The 18,529-nt window shown below is 39.7% G+C and overlaps 1 protein-coding gene across 1 annotated transcript in view; it reads left to right on the top strand.

Moving 5' to 3' along the window:
- TAF4B (TATA-box binding protein associated factor 4b) overlaps window positions 1–16,222 on the top strand; it is a 78,105-nt gene extending 61,883 nt beyond the window's left edge. The window contains exons 14-15 of the mRNA XM_088526683.1: window positions 6,226–6,339; window positions 15,784–16,222. Coding sequence (XP_088382809.1) covers window positions 6,226–6,339; window positions 15,784–15,951 — 282 coding nt within the window. The 3' untranslated portion in view covers window positions 15,952–16,222. The remainder of the gene's footprint in view (window positions 1–6,225; window positions 6,340–15,783) is intronic.
- The last annotated feature ends 2,307 nt before the right edge of the window (window positions 16,223–18,529 follow it).

Raw genomic sequence — 18,529 nt, 5'->3', positions numbered from 1 at the left:
TTGTAGGCAAGAGGAGAAGATGGTAAATGTTTAAGTATGCAGTTTTTCAAATGTCAGTTTTCCTCAGAGAATGTCGCCGTATACCAGAGAACTCTGGTATTCAGCGGCATTCAACCTGTAGGGTAGAATTTTTTTTGTGGAAAGGTAGAGTCTGGAAGCAATAATGCTCATTGAGCTTTATGACAACCACTGTGAGAGGCTCAGAATTAAAAACAGATTTTTTTTTAAGCTGTATTTTTCATTTTTGTCACAAATTTCTTAAAATGCTTAGAGGGAATGCAAAGAAGAAAGAGATCGTTCTTCCAAAGACAATGAAGGGAGAAGCAACTGAGAATAGAAAACTTTCAAAATAATAAAGTGAGGGACACAAACTGGAAACGCACAGGAACTTCAGTTGAAAAAGGTGGTCAGAAAAGAGCATTTATAAATAAGAGATGAAAGCAATTTTGTGAGTTAAGTAGCCCTAGTTAAAACCTCAACATTTAGTTCTTTACTGAAGCCCTTTCCTGCGCAGGTTTCAAGGCAGTAAAGAGGGGAGATATTCAGTTTGTGGGTGTGGGGTTTTTTTGGTGGTGGTGCTTGTGTGTGGTGTGTGGGGTTTTTTTGTTGTTGTTGTGTTATTTTTTTTTTTAAGCTTGCATCACTGTAAAAGTACATCTTGAGACCTGATGACAGTTTCTGACTTACCTATTTTATAATATTTTAACATTAACCAATATATGATTTAATCTCTTTGCTGTGGAAGCTGGAAGAATTGGGAGTTTTCCCTCCTCCTTTGTATGCCTGTTTCTTTCCTTTTTCTTTTTCTTTTTTTTTTTTTTTCATTCCTGCAAGATTTATACAAATTCTTGTTCATCTACTTTAGTGCTTTTATTACTTCTGATGTCCTTATTGCTGGATAGCACACATAACCCTTAGGCATGTATTAACTTGTCTTCAGCCTCCCCTGGTTTCCTTTCCTGCCAGTTCTCCTGTTACTTTAAATATTTTATTTAATCTGTCCCATACCTTGCTGTCATATGGTATTGTATGTGGAGACATCATGATCCCTCCTCTTCTTTTGGTAATAAACCCCATATCTTGCACATGTACTTTCTAGTCTCTTTTCCTCATATCAGAACCAAGTCCAGAGTTGTTGTGTTTAGTTCCCCCCTAATGTCTTATCTGCATTTCTTCTGAGCTCATTTACATCTGCACAGCTGTATTTGATCATCCTTGCCAAGACTCTATTTTTTGCTTTTCTAAGCGTAACTCCCCAGCACTTAAACTTGGGGAGGGGAGAGACTTTTTTTATTTTATTTTTTTTTTAAACTAGGTTATTCAAACTCCAGGGGCTGTGGAAAATGGTGTAAATTACTTTAAGATGCATGTCATAAATGAGCAGCTTGCTGCACGAGTGCTGTCTATTTGGCTTTTAAACACAAATCTCTTGTTCCTCTATGAAACCTGGTTAATGCAGATGCTTAATTTCTTCTCTCTAATGTAAAAAATCTTCACCAGTGAAAGTGTTCTCAAGGATCTAGAGAACCAAGGTTTCATGCACTTCGTTTGTCTTCTGCGAAAGCTTCTATAAAATACTTGAATCCTTTGTGCAGTTTGTGAACAGTCATGAGGGCTTTTATTACTCCTTTTCAGAGGAAAACATGGATTCAGCTACGTAGCTCTTTGCTACCATTTGGTAACTATACACATCTTGGAATATATGATGTAAATTAGTGTGGGAGGCTGTTTTTTGTTTGCTTTTTAGCAGAATACAAATCTCCATTATTAAATGTTCAAGGGATTCTTTCTTGCAGTGATTGGGAAAAACTTGCGAAGTTTTCACTGCCTGAGTTAGTGGATCTCTGATAATGTGAACAATTGCATTTCATGTTCTTCATAATTTTCATAATCGCATCAACATGCAATATTATATGGGATGTGAAACTACCCCAGCAATACTTATTCAGAGACTACAGGTTGGAAATGAAGAGTGTGATTTCCTTTTTCTTCCTTTCTGGATATCAGTGAAGTCACTGTTCACAAGGATGTGTGATACTCTTAGCTGAAAGAAGAAATATCTGAAAAAGTATCTGTCTATTCTACAAATGAAGTATTGCTCTCATCTGCTAGGATGTCTACTGCTTATTTCGTGTGTGGGAGCCAAAACAAAAGCTCTGCACCTTTTTCTGAAAAGGTGAAAAGATGCTGTCTAGATTATTGCTTACCACTATAAGCAACCAAGCAGATCGACTTCACTAGTAACTTCTCAAGTCTGATCAGTGTTTAGCACAGAAGAGAAAAGCACAGTGTTTAGCACAGCCTTTGAAAATCCTGCTTTTGCAGAATTACTGAAGTAAGTCTTGGAATTTCCTAACTGAAATATTTCTTATTTTCATATTCGACTTGATTTTTTTTAATATTAAAATGGCACCAAAAAGCATTCTTAGCGTAGGGGGAAATAGACTTTGCATATTTTCAGAAATGTGGAGTATGAGACATCATAAGTGAAAAATACAATTCCTGTGAGCAGAAAAGGAAATGTTTTTCTTGGAGAGGATTGAATAGAGAACGGGTCAATTTAAAAATCTTTCATTTTGTATGATTACAGCCATGCTACAAATGCCATTTCACTGTAAGGGAGGACTTTAAAACATACCTTGCTTTTTGATTTGTGCTGCAGGTCAGATTTACTAAAATGGTTATTGTGTCACCCTAGAAATTCCTGCTTTGTTGCAAGACCAGATTTTAAACATTATTTTTATTATTAAAAAAGCCAGCAGCAACAAAGACTATTTTACAAGTTCTGAGACATTTTTGTAGCAATTTGATCTTTATATACTGTTTTTTTAGAACTGTTTGTAGGGTGCTTCTTAGTGTATGTGAAACTCTAAATGGTAGCAGCAGGCGCATGAATGGTGATTTGCTTCTTGTCTGAAGACTGTTCCCTTTTGAGAGAATTTTGAGTACAATATGAATATTCAGCTCTTCACCTACTTGGGGGTACTCTAGGAGTTTGTGGGTTGATATTTGACAAAGATCTCCTTTCCCCTTCTTGAACTGTCATTAGGTACTTATATCTTTCTATATTTACTCAGTTTTAGTCAGAGATACTGGTATTAAAAGGGGACTCCTGGAAGGAAAACAATGCCAAATGGAACTCTTCTCCCTTATATTTTTTTCAATAAAATATATGTACTACTACTTTGGTCTTTCACTTGCCGTGGTGATTTTTCTGCCCGAACTTGTGTGCTACAAAAAAGGACCATTAAAAGATTTGATCAACATAGTTGCCTCCTGCTCTTTCCTAATCTTAGTTTTCCAACAGCAAGTCAATATCTTCATGTGTCCCTTGATGTTGTCTTTGTGTTCTCTTAAGCCTCTGCTTTAAACTGTTCATTCAATGTTTGGACATTTAATATTACACTTTTATAAGAACAAAACGTGTCAAAGACATCTTTACGGGCTTCAGTAAAATAATTTGGATACTTGCCCATATCTTTTACTGGGGATGTTCTGCCCATTTTGGACCTTGTTTAAATTAATTTGTTGTAATTATGTTCTCAAAAAAATCCAAGAGACACCAAGATTGCAATGAGGTGATTTTTTTTTTTTTTTTCCTCCTGGACAGATTCTCCTGGATCTGAAAATTGATAGGGAAAAGCATGTAGTTATGGTACCATGATGCATTTCCAGCATCATCTTGGGAACTTCTTACTAGAAGGTGCATCTCCTCCTCCCACCCACCCCTTTCTCAAGTCGTCTTGCCCTGTGCCCTGGGCACTTGTCTGTGTAGCGCGCTCGAGCAGCAGAGCTTCTGCCAGGAATCTGTGTCCCCAGCAGCATTTGCCAGCTTGAGTCTCCCGGGCTGCACGAGGGGCTGTGGGCAGAGGCTGCAGCGCGGGCACCCGCAGCAGCCCGTGGGCTCTCGCCCTGCTGCAGCTCCTGTACTCAGTGCTCGTGCCGACCATCACCCTAACCATAACCTGCCATAACCATAGCTGCTCCGCAGCTGCGGCTCTTGTCCTGCCTCTTCCCTGCGGCAGCCTCCGTGCCCGTGACCCAGGGTGCCTCTCCCAGTGCTTCCTGGAGGGCCATGTGGCTGGGGTTAGATGTCAACACAGGCCCCTGCTGCAGAATCTGAGCATTTTATTGCTTCTGGTTAATCCAGGGAGTGATGAAAACACCAAGTAAAAGCAGTTCCTAAGCCTCAATGTTTGACTGAGGTTTTCAGTTCATGTGAAGCTTGGATTTAGTCTTTGATTTAGTCATTTACACTGAACACATGGGCAAGAATAATAATGTGTGATCAGAATGATGGTGCCCGCTGTTGTAGAGACACTGCTACACTTGTGTAAGCAAAAGCCTGCATACTATCATCAAAGCCGACTTGTAAATAATAGTGCTGTTTCCTTACCTGAACTTGAGGGAAAAAAAAAGTTCATGTGTGTGTCAAACTTTTGTATTCCCAATTTTGTGTTGAAAAAATTTTAGTGTGTGTCTCAATTGAGTCTTGAAAGGGAGGTGTGTGTTTTTTTTTTTTTTTTTTTTTTGAATCCCTCAAATGACATTTTTAACATCAAACCAACTTCTGCAGAACTTTCTGTGAGGTTACCAGCATCTTTTGAGTAAAATAGTTGAACAAGTAATATCAATACAAATAATATTACTGATTACAAATAAAATAACTGAAAATAATAGGTGTGGTTTTTTTGTGTGTTTTTGTTTTGTTTTTGTAAATCTTTGTGGATTCTACCTTATTTAAGGAGTACCAAATGGAAATATTGCCCCTAAGGTAGTACAAGCTTCGTTGTTTTACTAGCTATATTTCTCTTCCCATTAAACTGGGCAGAAAAGCAAACAAAAGCATAATCTATTGCAAGCTTAATAAATGAAACATCTGTACTTACTGAATAAGGAAACTTCTCCTTTTTATGATTGGAAAAGAGGGGAATTTTACTTTCTTATCATGGTGTGACTGTACTTAACATCTCCCTCGTGCTCACCAGCCTGTATGAAAAATTCCAGTTTAGATTGTTTGAACTTCAGGGTGTTTTTTAAGTCATGGGAGCAAGGAGAGGCAGGGCCTAAGGTGCTGCTCGTCAGATCTTCTAAGGGGTAACAGCAAGCCCCAGAGTTGGTACTTAAGGACAGACTCAACGCAGGTAATAGGCCCCTCTTCTGGGGAGAGCGGCCAATCTCCCTGTGCGGCCACCCCCTGCGCCCGGAGAAGCGGAGCCGCCAGCAACGGGGCCCCGTAACCCGGGGGCTGCTTTGGGCTCCAGAGCTGGCATCTGCAGTTACCACTGTACAAAATGAAATGGTGTGTGCCTTAAAATGTCGACATAGCATAAACCCTTTTTCTCTTGATCACAGTATTTTTTTCTTCTTTCATCCTCATTCTAGGAATTATTTCTGATCCACTTTTAAAAGAAAGGGGAGCCTTGTCTTGTTGCTAGATGGTTCTTTAGAATGTCATTGAAGATGTTTTCTGGCAGGCTGATCTGACTTTATTAAAAAAAAAAAAAAAGGAAAAAAAAAAGGAAAGAAAAAAAAAGAGAAACCAAGACAGATGTTGTGTCTGTAGGGATTTCTGGATTTCTGAGGGTTGAAGTGTTTTGGGATTGAGTGACTGAAAACAAATACATGTAGTGTTAGGTATGTCTCTAATTTGCTTCCAAAGGTTCAATTCTGTGCTTGGGGAACAAAACAGTATCGATGAACTGACAGCATCCCATTCCTTGGATAATAAGGCCTTTTTGAATGATGCTAAGTGCTAGGTTTAGGTAGTATGGACTGAGGAAATTTAGAGTATCTGGCTTGTGCGATTGTAAGTTTGTGAAATGAGTAAAGGGTATGCTCAGTTTACAGAGTTAAGCAACTTCAACTTAAATGCAGCCGTGTGCACCAGCTCTGCCCAGATGTTCTCTGCTTATCAGAAATGTCACAGCTCAAGGCGTTAGAGGTATCAGCTGAGAGGTTCCTGTTGAGACGGTATTGATGCTGATAGTCGCAACAAAAATGTGTTATTTATGCACTACTATCTCTAGGGCTGTTAGTATTTCAAGGTTCTAAGCACTTCTGATAATTATAATCTATTAGAGGTGTTCAGGAAGATGGTACTAGCTGCTGTCAAATATGTTGTTTCAGTAAGCATCACAAACTGTCTGAAAGTGTAATAAGGGGAACAAACCTTTTAGATTACTTTATATCATAATTAATGTATCTGTTTTCTTTTTAAAATAGATGCAACAGTTGGAGTTAGCACAAATGCAACAGAGGGAAGCCAACCTCACAGCCCTGGCAGCCATTGGACCGAGAAAGAAAAGATCTTTGGATTCATCAAACGTTGGGCTGGAGGTACTGAAATAACTTGTATAGCATAGTTGTATCTTCTTACTGGATTATTTTCATCTTTCTCTGTGTGGAGAAATGAGAATTATTTCACTAAAAGACCAGATACATACTGTATGAAAAGCAGTCTGAGTGTTAGATCCTTGGAAGGATTACTTCTGGCAAATTTTAAGAGGAAGTTAATTGCTTGGTACAAGGAAAACTGCGGATAACAGTGGTGTGTACAAAGAGCTAAAGCAGATGATGTCTCAAAAACTTTGGTCTACAGAAGAGGGTAACAAAGGCCATGATAGTTCTTCACAGCAGCTAGTTGTTGTGGCCCATCCGTAGAATTTATGAAAATAGTTTTGGATGTCTCTTGAAATGGCTGTGACTCTTAGATTTGGCTGCAGGCTGTTTTCTGTTTGTAAGGCACAGGGACTCTTTTTGAACACACTGTGAGCTCACCCAGCTAGCAGACAAAAAAAAGCTAGATCCTTCAGATTCTGTTTCCATTCCAGGAGTGAGTCAGGTCTCCTTTTCTGGCCCATCTTCCCGTTTTTAAAAGTACTTTTAAGATATTTTTAACATATCTTGATTTAATATATCTTTAATGTTGTGCAGGAGATAAACTATTTCAGGAACCTGGGAAACTTCTGAAGTTGCACAAGTTCTTTTCAAGGAGACTGACAGCCTGGCTCTGTTAGATATTATCATCTTGGCTGGAGATGGGAGAAACGGGTTGCCAGGTGGGATTCAAGTGGTGCCTATTTTGCTGTTCTCATGAAGCCTCAACACTGATGAATAATCTGGCGGTTGGCCGGCGATCCAAGCGTAGTGAACAGAGCCTGAAAAATAACTCTCGGAGAGAACGGTGGTTAAGTTGTCTTGTCTGAAGAGCATGAGCTTTTTTGTTGTTATGTTCTAGGAAGTCAGAGTGGATACTAAGGTTAAAAATGCTTCAGCATTTTTGCATGCTGGAGGACCTTAACCTAAAGCTCAAGTAATGTTTGCAACGTGAAACAGGAGTGCCTTCTAACCTGTGTTTTCCCTTAGCCTGGACTGTGGCAAGAGACCTCTGTAAGGAGATGAGGTACACTTGTTTGTCTGGCTTCATTCTGGCATTGGGACACTAACAACTCCTTGAATGTTCACAGCTCATAGCAAACAAGTGAAGAAATCTATCTAAGTGAGTTCCAAAAGCTGTATTCCAAGCCACTCTTCATTTCTTTGATGTCTTTTAATGCACTTTTACGTGAAATTGAAGGTATAGGTGCTATATATTTATGTGCACCACTGGAAAAACCTGAAAAAGTGAGTCGAGCAGAATAAGTTTTCCCCATCCTTTTTTCTTCTTCCTCTAAGCTTTCAGTGAGTGACTATACCTGTTCTTCATAGCGTGTTTTTATAAATATTGCAAGTCTTGTTTCTGAATGTTTAACAAATTTGTTCAGTGCTTTTCAGTTATTTCTCATTGTCTGGGATGTACCTTCTTTATTAAAAGCTCTCCGGGATTGTACCATAGTGAGGCAGATAGCAGTGTTGGTATTGTATGTTGCTGTATGTTGCATTATCTGTTTGCTGCTTAAAAGAACCAAATTGCGATATGCTTAAACTGACCTGAATGGCATTTCATAATCAAATTTATCTGCTGTGTTTTAAGATCCTTCTATTCATACCTTGTGTTACTACACCCAGTTGAAAGGGCAGTAGGTGAGGGGGATTCTGCCAGTTGAAACTACTGTTGTCTCTCCTATGCAATCTCGTGTTGCAGTGCCTAGTGCTTCATCTTCCATGCCACCAGAAAGCAATTCTTTTTTTTCTCTTCATGAAATGACACAGGATAATAATTTATGCAAGATGTTCAAACTTAGATATTTAGTGTCCCGGTATATCTGAAGAGGATTCATAAAAGACTTGAGATTTCTCATGTAGAGTAAAAAAAAAAAGGTTTTGACAAACATTCTGTATTTCAAGAAGCAGAGCATTTGTAATGCATTCATGATAACATGGCAAAACATTCTGAGCAGTAAACAACATTCCATTCTTCAGAGATGAAAGGTCTTTGAAACTGAAAGCAAGTACAATATGGCCTGAGGCTGATACACATTTGGGCATCTTTAAAATCATCTTTTTGGGCAACCTGTCTGAGAGTAATTTAAACAGGCAGAATGTACTTTCTCATTTCAAATTGCAAATACAAACAGCTTTACTCACAAGTAATCTTAAATGTCAGAACTTCCTGACTATGCAATGGCTAGGAGTAAATCTGTGCATAATGCTCCTGTGGCTTTTTATTTTAAATATAATGTCTTGGCAGACAGGTATGATAGCAGCATTATTTCGGAATACAAATTAACCTTTGATAGTATTAAATGAAATCGGTAATGATAACTGTTAGGCTTTTCTTAATGGATTTTCTTCAGCTTACTTTAGATAATGTGTTTTGTTCAAATTCGTATCTCTTAAGTCTATATTAGAAAGAGGTGGCTGTTCAGTTTTTCATCACTTTCTACTGTAATTATTAAAAAAAAAATGAAATGTTTGAAGTAAGTCATTACTGATGTAAACTTAAAGCCCCAAGACGTTTGGAGGGGAAGGGAAGAAGTGATCAATTACAGAGTGTACCGAAGAAAAGAAACTTGTGTTAATTTATGTGTTTTCCTTTGCTGGAAATCTAAAGGATGCTGGAAGAGTGTAGCTCAACAGCCTGGGTTGGAATGGATTCAGTGATAGGCATAAAGGACAGAGGACAGTACTTGGATAGTCCATGGCTTTTCCTTTCTCCACAAATGAGTGTTGATGTTGTAATTTAAACAGTTCTTCATCCTTAGGTATCTGCTCCCACCACAGTTCACCACGTTGCTTTTACACCTCTCTTGGAAAGTCTTTTTCATGGCATGACTGACTTGTTCTCTGAAAATCTGTATTTTTTAAGGAAACAATCTTTTAAGGAAAGTTATTGTGGATTGTCTTAATCACTGGATTTACAAATGTGGTGACAAAAGAATGTGAGCTGCAGGCAGATCCCTGCTTATTAGCCGGCACATCACCTCAATATATGGTAGGCAACAAATGAAGGAAGATGTTCCTGCCCAGAGGAGTTTGTCTTCTAACTTGGATCTAAAAGCAGTGTGAAAAGGGTGAACTGTATCCTGCTGTAGTTTCTGTTCATGTATTTTACTCAGATATCATGACGGACAAATTCATGAAGATGATGTAATGAAAAAATAAGGCTAACTCTGCAGGCCTAGGGAAAAATAGCACTACATTGGAATGCTTTCTCCCTTCTTGATGGCATGCTAGTTGGGGTAGTCTTGCTTTTTCTGTTTTCTGCAATTTACTCTTTCTGAACAAAAATACACAAAAGTTAATTTGAGAAAGTCCTGGTAAGAAAATCCCTCTATTGGAAAGATGCTAATTGGTGTAACTTGTATTCCAGAGATATTAATATCTTCATCTCTGATTCTGGTCCCTTTGGACACTTTTGGATACAGTCAGTAGGGGAGGCTTTCAGATATGTGTTTTTTGGTTTTGTGCACTTGTTATCCACCTCTTCTACCCCTAATCTGGGGGCATGTGGTCAATATTGGTGAATTAGAGGATGGGAAAACTTGGTAGAAAGAACTATTCCTATGTGCTCTGTCTCCCAGTCGCTGTAGCCACCATTGCAGGGATGAGGAAGGTCTGTCTAAAAGACTTCTTGGGATGCTGCCATATGCTCTGCAGTTTATATGATGCCAAGCACCAGGCAGTTGCTGCAGAAGTAAATGGTGTAGCTGGTGTCTGGAGTCAGCACCCAGTTGTTCAAAGACTTTCTCTCCTGTAAAACTTGTTGCTCTGACCCATATGTGTAAAACGATATGATGCTTGAAGTATGATGCATGCCTTCTAATACAATGTTTCCCAAATAAGCTTGTATTTCCTTCTGGAAAATATTTTGGCAAGAGGAAATGGGAGAAACAACTCGTTTTCTACAATAGTTAGTTCTGTTTGAATACTGATTATCGGTGGAGAAATCTTGCAAGTCATCTTCCCTTTCAAGTTGAGGCCTCTGCAGTGCCTGGTCATTGAGAGCAGGCCTTGAATTCCACCTTCTTGGTTTACAGTTTAGGATGCCAATATGCATGGATATCAAACATCTTGTAAATGCTGCATGTGAAACTTCTGGGAGCCTTTTCGGGTGGACCTATGAGGAGCTAAACATTTGAGCAAAAAGTCTTCTTGCAAAGTGAATGAAGAAAACCTCTGAATTTCCTAAATGACTGGGAAGTGATGTTTTGCTTATCGGTATGTTCCAGAGAACGTTGATATTTTTTTCTCCCATTTGAGGGGGGATATGTGTCAATTAAGGGGTGTGTGGATTTACAATAGTTGTGGAAGCTATTAGCATCTCTTGGACCGTAATTTCTTCTAAAGAATTTTTCTGCGTGAGAGCATAAGTTCATCAGCTTCAGGGTTGGTGCTAAGGATGTGGCCGTGTTTACACCTGAATTAAACTTAGACCTTGGCTGTGTTGTGAATGACAGAAGGTTGTTGTCCCACGTGTGTTTGGGGTGGAGAGGCTTCCAGCTGCGTCCCCTGCCTGGTGCTGGCCAGTGTACATGGGTTCATGGTTGGCTGCTGAAGTATTTTCTCCAATGTGGCAGAAACTGAGTAGGAGAGGAACCTCTTTAAATGGACCAAGACTGTTTGCAAGCAAGTAGGTGTTCAGGGCTATTTCTACACTTGTGGAATTTCTTCCTGCTACTCCTCCCCAGCCACTTTTGAGACTTGGGTTTAAAGTGATATGAGTTCCTCCCTCCAGTCCCCCGCTCCTTTCCATATGCTTAACATATGCAGACCGTTAATTTCAGCTTCCAGTTCTTCTCTAAGCGCTTGGGCAACTGGAGAATTTACAGGGTAGTCATCATACCTTTGGGGAAAAGGGAAGAAGCTAAAAGTGTGCAGCAATTACCAAAGATGGCTCCAGCATCTTTATCTGCAGCAAGACCTGAGCACATCCTGTCAGCTATAGACAGTTTCAGTTTCAGCCCTGAATTTCCTGCCTGCTGTCAGTCTAGGCCATACTCTTAATGTGACTTTTTTCTCACATAAATAGGCTAAAATATTCTCGACTGCCATTCATATACTTTGGATACACAGTCTATTGGCCCATATCTTGCCTTCTCTGTGTTAGAGATGAACTTAATTCGTCTTATGTGTGAAAGATATCTGCAATTTAAATGACTAATTGCACTGTAGCTTTAGGCTGAACATATTGGTAACACACAAATGTTGATGACATGTGAAGGGTCAAGAGATTTATAATTTAGTTGACAATACATTGCTTAAAATGATGTGGCAAAGAGCCAGAAAATTTCAGCTTAATAATTGTCTATTAACTAACATGACATATTTGTATAGTATTTGTTACCTCCAGGTACAGATTAAGCATCTGATGTAGCCATACGAAGTGACATGCGTATATGAATCTTGAGCATAATAGTGAATAAACTGACATTACATTTGTAGTAATTTGTTTCAATATGTAAAACATTTTGTTGCCTGCCTTTGAAAGGACTTATAGGAATGCTGCAATGAAATCTGAGGGGGAAAAGAAGTAGTCAAATAGCATTATTATATACATATTTTCGACAGCTTAGTGAGGCTGCTTTGTAGACTACAGATAACATCATAAATATACATGTTTGTTTTCAGCTGCATGAGAAACAGTCTGGAAATAGAGATGTAAGCCTCCCAGATGTCAACTTGATATATCCTAATGGTCTACAATAGTGGGTTTTTTTAAGGAGGGAGGGGGAAGATTTTTAAAAAAATACATATAAACATTCTGAGTAATGTAGTATTTTAGTACTGTGAATGTGGGAGTGTGTTTCTAACAGACTGAGGCTTGTTAGAATAGGCAGCATCACAAGTCTGGCTTGTCACCGAGGTAATATCAACTTCTCTCCCTTTGTTTTCTCTAGGCGAAATTCTGCACTTACTTCTTCATATAAGCATAATTTTCACAATTCTGGCAGGGTATTTTTCATTCCCCTTGTTGCCAGATAAGATCCAGGAAAGTGTCCGAGCACTTCACATTGCATTAATGGATTTTTACTTTCTTGTCTCATAAGAAGAAAAAAGTCTTCTACATTTTACAGCTGGGAAACTAGCGTACAGGATATATTAGGTATCGTAGACGTCAATGTGGCCACAGGTGACAGAGCTGGGAGTTAAACCTGAATTTGAGGATCTGTTCTGAGTTATTAGATTTTCTAACCACTTTCTGACAAAGTTTTTACTTCAAGCAGCTGTAATTTTTCAGCATTTTGCAATGTCATTGAAAACTATCTTATGACTTTGCTTCCTTTTTCTGGTGATATTTTTATAATGCACAGCAGAGCTGCAGTGGCAGTTGGCTCTCTTGGGATACTAGCTCAGAGACTTGGAAGTATACGTGCCACACCAAAAATGTAAATGAGAATTACTGACTCTGCCTTTAACATTTGATTGAACAGTTTGCTCCCTTAGTGCTCCACGGAAAATAGGATTAGAAGTTTAAAATTTTAAATGCGTGTGAAGCCATAGGATTTGAGAAGGGAATACATGTTCTGCCAGGAAGAGCGCACTGGCTTGCCCCAAAATTGTGGGAAGGAAGGCTTATGCTGACCTCAGTGAACTCTGTGTTGTGTCCTATGCAATACTGCTGAGTAATTTTAATATTCTTGTCAGTAATTAAAATTCCTAGATTATGTGCTCCGAATTCCTTGGAGACTAGAAATAACACTATGATGGTGGCTCAGGTAAAGATTTGTCATGCAAGGCTTGCTACTTTAATTTCATAACTCTCTTTTGCATCAGGTTCTTCTCTCCTGCTTTTTCTGAGAGAATCAACATTTAATTCTTGGTCTAGCCACTGGAGAGAGCTCTAAAGATCTTCAAAGGCAGGTTTAGGAAGCCACCTTCAACAATGCTAACCGTAAAACAGATACGGGACTGGTGCCAGAGTCCCACAGCATGTTCTACTGTCAAACATCAGTTCAGTGAAAGTTCCTGATTTTTATCAGGAATTTGCAAAAGGCCCTGAGGATCAAGAAAGGGAGACAGAGTTTTTGGTTTGTCCAAGCTGCTGAGTTGATTTTGATGCTGAAGACGCCCCAAGAGCACGAGGGTGCGCGACCTCGTGGTGCTGCTCACACGGCAGCCAACCTGGGTCCTGGGCAGCGGGGCTTCCATGGCACAGAGCCCAGTTGCCACCTCACCATAAGAGACCAATGCTTTGCAACTGTGGGGGACAAAGGCTAAAAGGCATTAGTGCTCATCGCTGTATAAACTTTGTCTGTCATGTGCAGGAGCTTTTGGGCCACCTGGCATACGGTGCCAGGTAAGTTCCCCTACAAGGCAAAGTCTTTCTGCAGCCCCAGTCAGGACCAGAATGACCTGAACTGACTTCTCCCCCGCCCCGGCCCTTCCTCTTCTCATTTTTTCATTTTAAACCATCTGGCCCTTAGCGAGGGGACTCCTCTTTTAACTTGGTTTTGGTAGTGACCTGGTTCAGTAACTGAGTGCTACATTTCAGAGGGTCTTTGGTCACTGTGATACGACTCACGTGACGCTGTGTGAAACTGAAAATGATGTGGCTGTCGCAGTGAACAAAAGTTCAGTGTGAGCTTTGGCCTTGGAAATGTTTTTTTGCAGTAGAACACCATTACGTGTGCCTGCACTGGGCTTGAGAAGTAAGGCTTAGCAGATCTGTGGCTTGGATGTGGGCAGCTTGGAGCTTCTGCTTTGCAGATCCAATGGCTTCCAAGGCAGATTAATGGGTTTGTGACATCTGCCTGATTTTTGTAAGGGAACAAACAAGATTTAGAGAGGGTGTTTTTTTTGTTTTGTGCATTTTTAAAGGTAAGACTTCCCATCTTGTGACTATTTGGCGAGAGAATACTTTCACCTCCATAAAGTTCTTTTGAATTATAGAGGACGTTGCTGCTGGGTTACTGAAAGCCCTTGGGGTTTGTTTCATTTATAACACTGCCTCGGGCCTTCTGCTGCATCCTGTTGGATTGACCTCCTTTTCAACCCTGTGCTAGCAGCTGCATTGCAGAGCTCTCCCTTCCCCGCATCCTTCGGGGTTGTCATATGACAAACCTGAACTGTGACCCTCTTGTGCCTTTACCAGGACGGCGGCGGCCGCTCCGCGCGGAGCAGACCGCCCCCGCGCCCGCTCCTTCCGAGCCATTTCAGGTGACTGCGTTTCCTAGTGTCCTAGTATCGACTGTAAAGCAGATGAAACGGTGCCGAGTGCCCTGCGCGCTGCTAGTGAGAAATACAGCCTCCATTTCTGCTATATGCCCTGGCTTTTCTGCAGCTATGTGCTAGCCGGTGAATCTTTTTTATTTTTTAATGTATTTCAGTGCCTTTCCCCCCCTAAACAATAGCACTGCTATAGACTGGTATTTGTTTCTAGTATATGTTTTTTTTTAAACTGATTTCTGTAAGCAAGGTGTGCAAAGTCATTTTGCTGAAGTCTTGCAGAGAGTGTTAGGGTAAGAACTGATACAGTTAACGCAGCATCCAAGCAACACCATCTCCGAGTGGTGTTGATGCTGGCAGGCATTGCCTTGCTGAAGTTACAGAGACTGAGCACTCGTATTTGTACAAATTGCATTCATTACCAAGAACCCTCCAGTAGTGATAAGAGACTGGCTGTGTAGCATAGATTGGCTCCAAGATAAGTAGCCAGTCTATTGTGCAGCTCATGATAATCTTCCTCCTCCCCACCCCTAATAATAAATCTTGGGGCATTTTGGAATGCGTGGGGGTTGCTCATTCCAATAGCCTGAATGTCTAACTACTGAACATAGTCATCTCGCCACCAATTGTGCTTTCATAACCAAGCAAAGCAGCTGACTGAGATAGATAGGCTTGGATATAACGTTGTGAAAACACAGATGCCCTGACTTTGTGTATGTGCTCCCTTGAAAAAAGGACTATTCACAAATGGCCCTGGAAAGAGTGCGCTTTTTCTTCTGGCAACGTTTTAAGGCTAAAGCCTGATCTCAGTGGCAGTTTTCTTCAAGAAATGTGAGCATCTGGAGCTTGGGTGTTTGCAGATGGAAGTAAGCCTTGCACAACCTCTGCGTGGAAGCTGTGGTAGTATCTTCACAGCTAGCCTGTCGTTTGTCTGTGCCAGTGCCAGTGTAGTTTGACTTCAGTGAAATTGCAATTATTTATCATAGCATAATATAGTTAGAAACAGAAAGTCTTCCTTTTCTTTTTTCCTTCCTTCCTTTAAAATAAACTATTTAACTAGCAGACACTTTTTTTTTTCTTTTAAAGTATCTAATGCACATGGAATTCAGGATTGTAGGTTTCTAACATGTAAAACTGAACATTGGCAGGCGAGTTCTGTGCAGGCAGGCACTACAATCAGAATTTAATGTAAAAACTTTAATTGATATGTAACTTTTATTTTCTCCCTTTTAGGGTTTGAATGGTAATGGAATTGCTCCTGGATCACCGGGTTTTAGCCTTACAAAGCCGTTGCTTCGTCCGAGAATAACCCGTGTTTGTCTCAGGGACTTGATATTCTGCATGGAACAAGAAAGGGAGATGAAGCATTCTCTAGCCTTGTACCGTGCTCTTTTGAAGTGATTTGGGTTTTACATTTCAACTTTGCTGTCTACTGCCAAAGAAAACACTGAAGCGTTGTTGCACTGTCTTGAAATTCCAATTTCTGGAAAAATGATCCGTTGTAAGGATAACTCTTGTTTACAGATAAACATTTTTATTAAATACCTAACTTATCACCTGTAGGGTTTTTAATAATATTTGGCTTAAACCAATCTGTAAACCAGTGAAAACACTGAACTACACACACAAGCACCAGATTACCTGCATGCATCTGACTGCCTTGCAGGCTCTGAGGCTTGAGACGTGAGCCTAGTTTATGTATGTCACTTGCTTCAGTACTCCAGAGCCTGCAACATCTGCTCTGTGTGTGGTGCCTTCTTCCAATCCAACCTTAGGGAAGCAAATTAGCACGTTAAAGGCACTGCATAGCATGACAACTGTATTAAATCATGAACTAGCAGTCAGTCAACATGCTAATGTATTGCCTACCTGACTCTGCATCTCCTTAAATTTTCTGGGTTTAGAATTACTACTGAATGTAGTGGAGAATGTTTGCAGAGAACGAAGTAGCGAGCAAAAAGACAAGGGACATTTTCTCCCCTCCTTGCCTCACCTCCACTGCCTTCCCCCTCTCTTCTGAGAAAGCAACTGAAGGAAGGTAAACAAATGGGTAATTCCTGTGATTAACGTACATCAAACAGTGCAGTTGCATGTAGTGGCATATTTCCATGTTTGGGAAAATCTGGAGTTACTAAACTTGAATACAGGGAGTGAAAGAGCCTGAAAAGGAAGGATAAACTGACGAAACAGATATCTTATGTTTTTTTCTTTATGCAGATATCAAAAATAGCAATGAACTCAAACATGGGTTTTTAAAAAGAAATGAACAAAAACAATCTGTGCTGACTGCAGAAAAAGGAACACTTAAAATACATATTCTAAAACTTCCCAGCTGGGGCCTCTTTTAAGAAGAAAAGTAGTGTTTGCAAAGCACAGTATTCACTACTTTGAAAATACTGATTTAATTGTCATGTCATCTTAATTTCATAATACCTTAATGCGGTACAACAGGGAAAATTCTTAAATAGAAGCTAGTTAGTTTAGCCAGTCGTCTGGTTTCCATTCAACGGGAAGGAGGGTTTCAGGTTCTTAAAACTGCTGGAACAGACTCAGAGATTTTCTGCTCTACTAGTATAGACTGCCTTGTGGTAGGAGGAAAAACCTTCTGGTCGTTTCCCTCTCCCCAGCCTCCAAACACTTTGCCTCCCGTGACACAGTGCTGCATAGCACGGCTGCTGACAGGGCCGGGGGAAAGGCACTGACTGTTTGGAATGGCTTCCTGCTGAAACTTTTATTTTAAGGAACCAGCTTCCCGTGGTTCCTTGGCATGCTCCTTTGGAACTTGAGGTGATAGTTCAAACACGCCCTCCACCATCGGAAACACTGCAGATACTTACTCAATTCAGTGAGTTTTGAATTGGTTATGGGTTTTTTTGTGTTGAAACAGTAGTAAACAAATTTAGCAAATGAATGCTGAAAATTATTTATATATGTATATATAGCATATATATATATATATATATGAAAAGCAGTACTTTGACTAAGCTATAGTTTGCAAGATATTGATGGCATCGGGCAAAATTGTTTTGTATAATTAAATGCTTAAGCTTTACTTTTTATGTAAAGTGCAGCATTTTCCATATTTGTGTACTGTATCTTATTGATCAGATGTTTAAAATTATTTTAAATACTGCATTAAAGCAATTATTTTATTAAAAATAATTAAAAATAATATGTTGGTAATTTTGTCTATTTCTTAATTCAGTATCTGAAATTTGGCATCATCATGACTAATGGCATGGCGCTCAGTGAGGCCCCATCGTATCTGCCCATCACAGTAAATTGGCACTGCTGCTAGACTTTGAAATATTATTGATAAACTTCCATCTATTAAGGCTTCTAATTCATACTAGGTGAGAGAACAAAACTTCAAGAAAAACATCAAAAAATGTTCTCACTTATCTAGTTGTCCATAAAGGCTATTATCTAACATCTAAGCAGAGGTAAGCACTTTGCATATTTTCCATGAAGTGAAAACACAGGAAGCTTCTCAAAACCTCCACAATGTGCAGGGGAATTGTTGTCCTAAATTATTTGTAAAGCAACCCTGAATTAATTAAGCACAGGTTGGAGAACAAAGATGAGCATCTGCATACTAGCCTACCTCCTTGGTTTTTAATATCTCATTAGTTTAAAGATGAAAGCTATTAGAGAAAAAGCTCTTGCTAAAAGAATATCTATTGATCAATTATGCAGGACAGATGCTTGAAATATTTCTGACATGCCTACCGTGGGGACTGCATGCCAAAGCAAGTTGTCTCTTCCCAATTGCTCTTTAAAAAAAAAAAGTCTAATGAGTAGCAGGCGTTTTCAGAAAATTGTTCAGTGGGTCTTGGGGTTAATTTCAGATAGGAGTAGTCATGGCCTTGGTGAAAAGGTTATAAATACTTTCGTCCTTCCTAAGGATTCAGTCCACGCCTCATTCCAGCTCTGTGCTGTGGGACTTGGAGAACAACATGGCTTTGGGTGGAGTGCTTGG

Source organism: Tinamus guttatus, unplaced genomic scaffold, assembly GCF_059628265.1.
Source record: "Tinamus guttatus ecotype Peru unplaced genomic scaffold, ASM5962826v1 Tinamus_guttatus_pri_ptg000249l, whole genome shotgun sequence".
NCBI classification, from domain to species: Eukaryota; Metazoa; Chordata; class Aves; order Tinamiformes; family Tinamidae; genus Tinamus; species Tinamus guttatus.
This window is presented reverse-complemented; position numbering and strand designations above follow the sequence as displayed.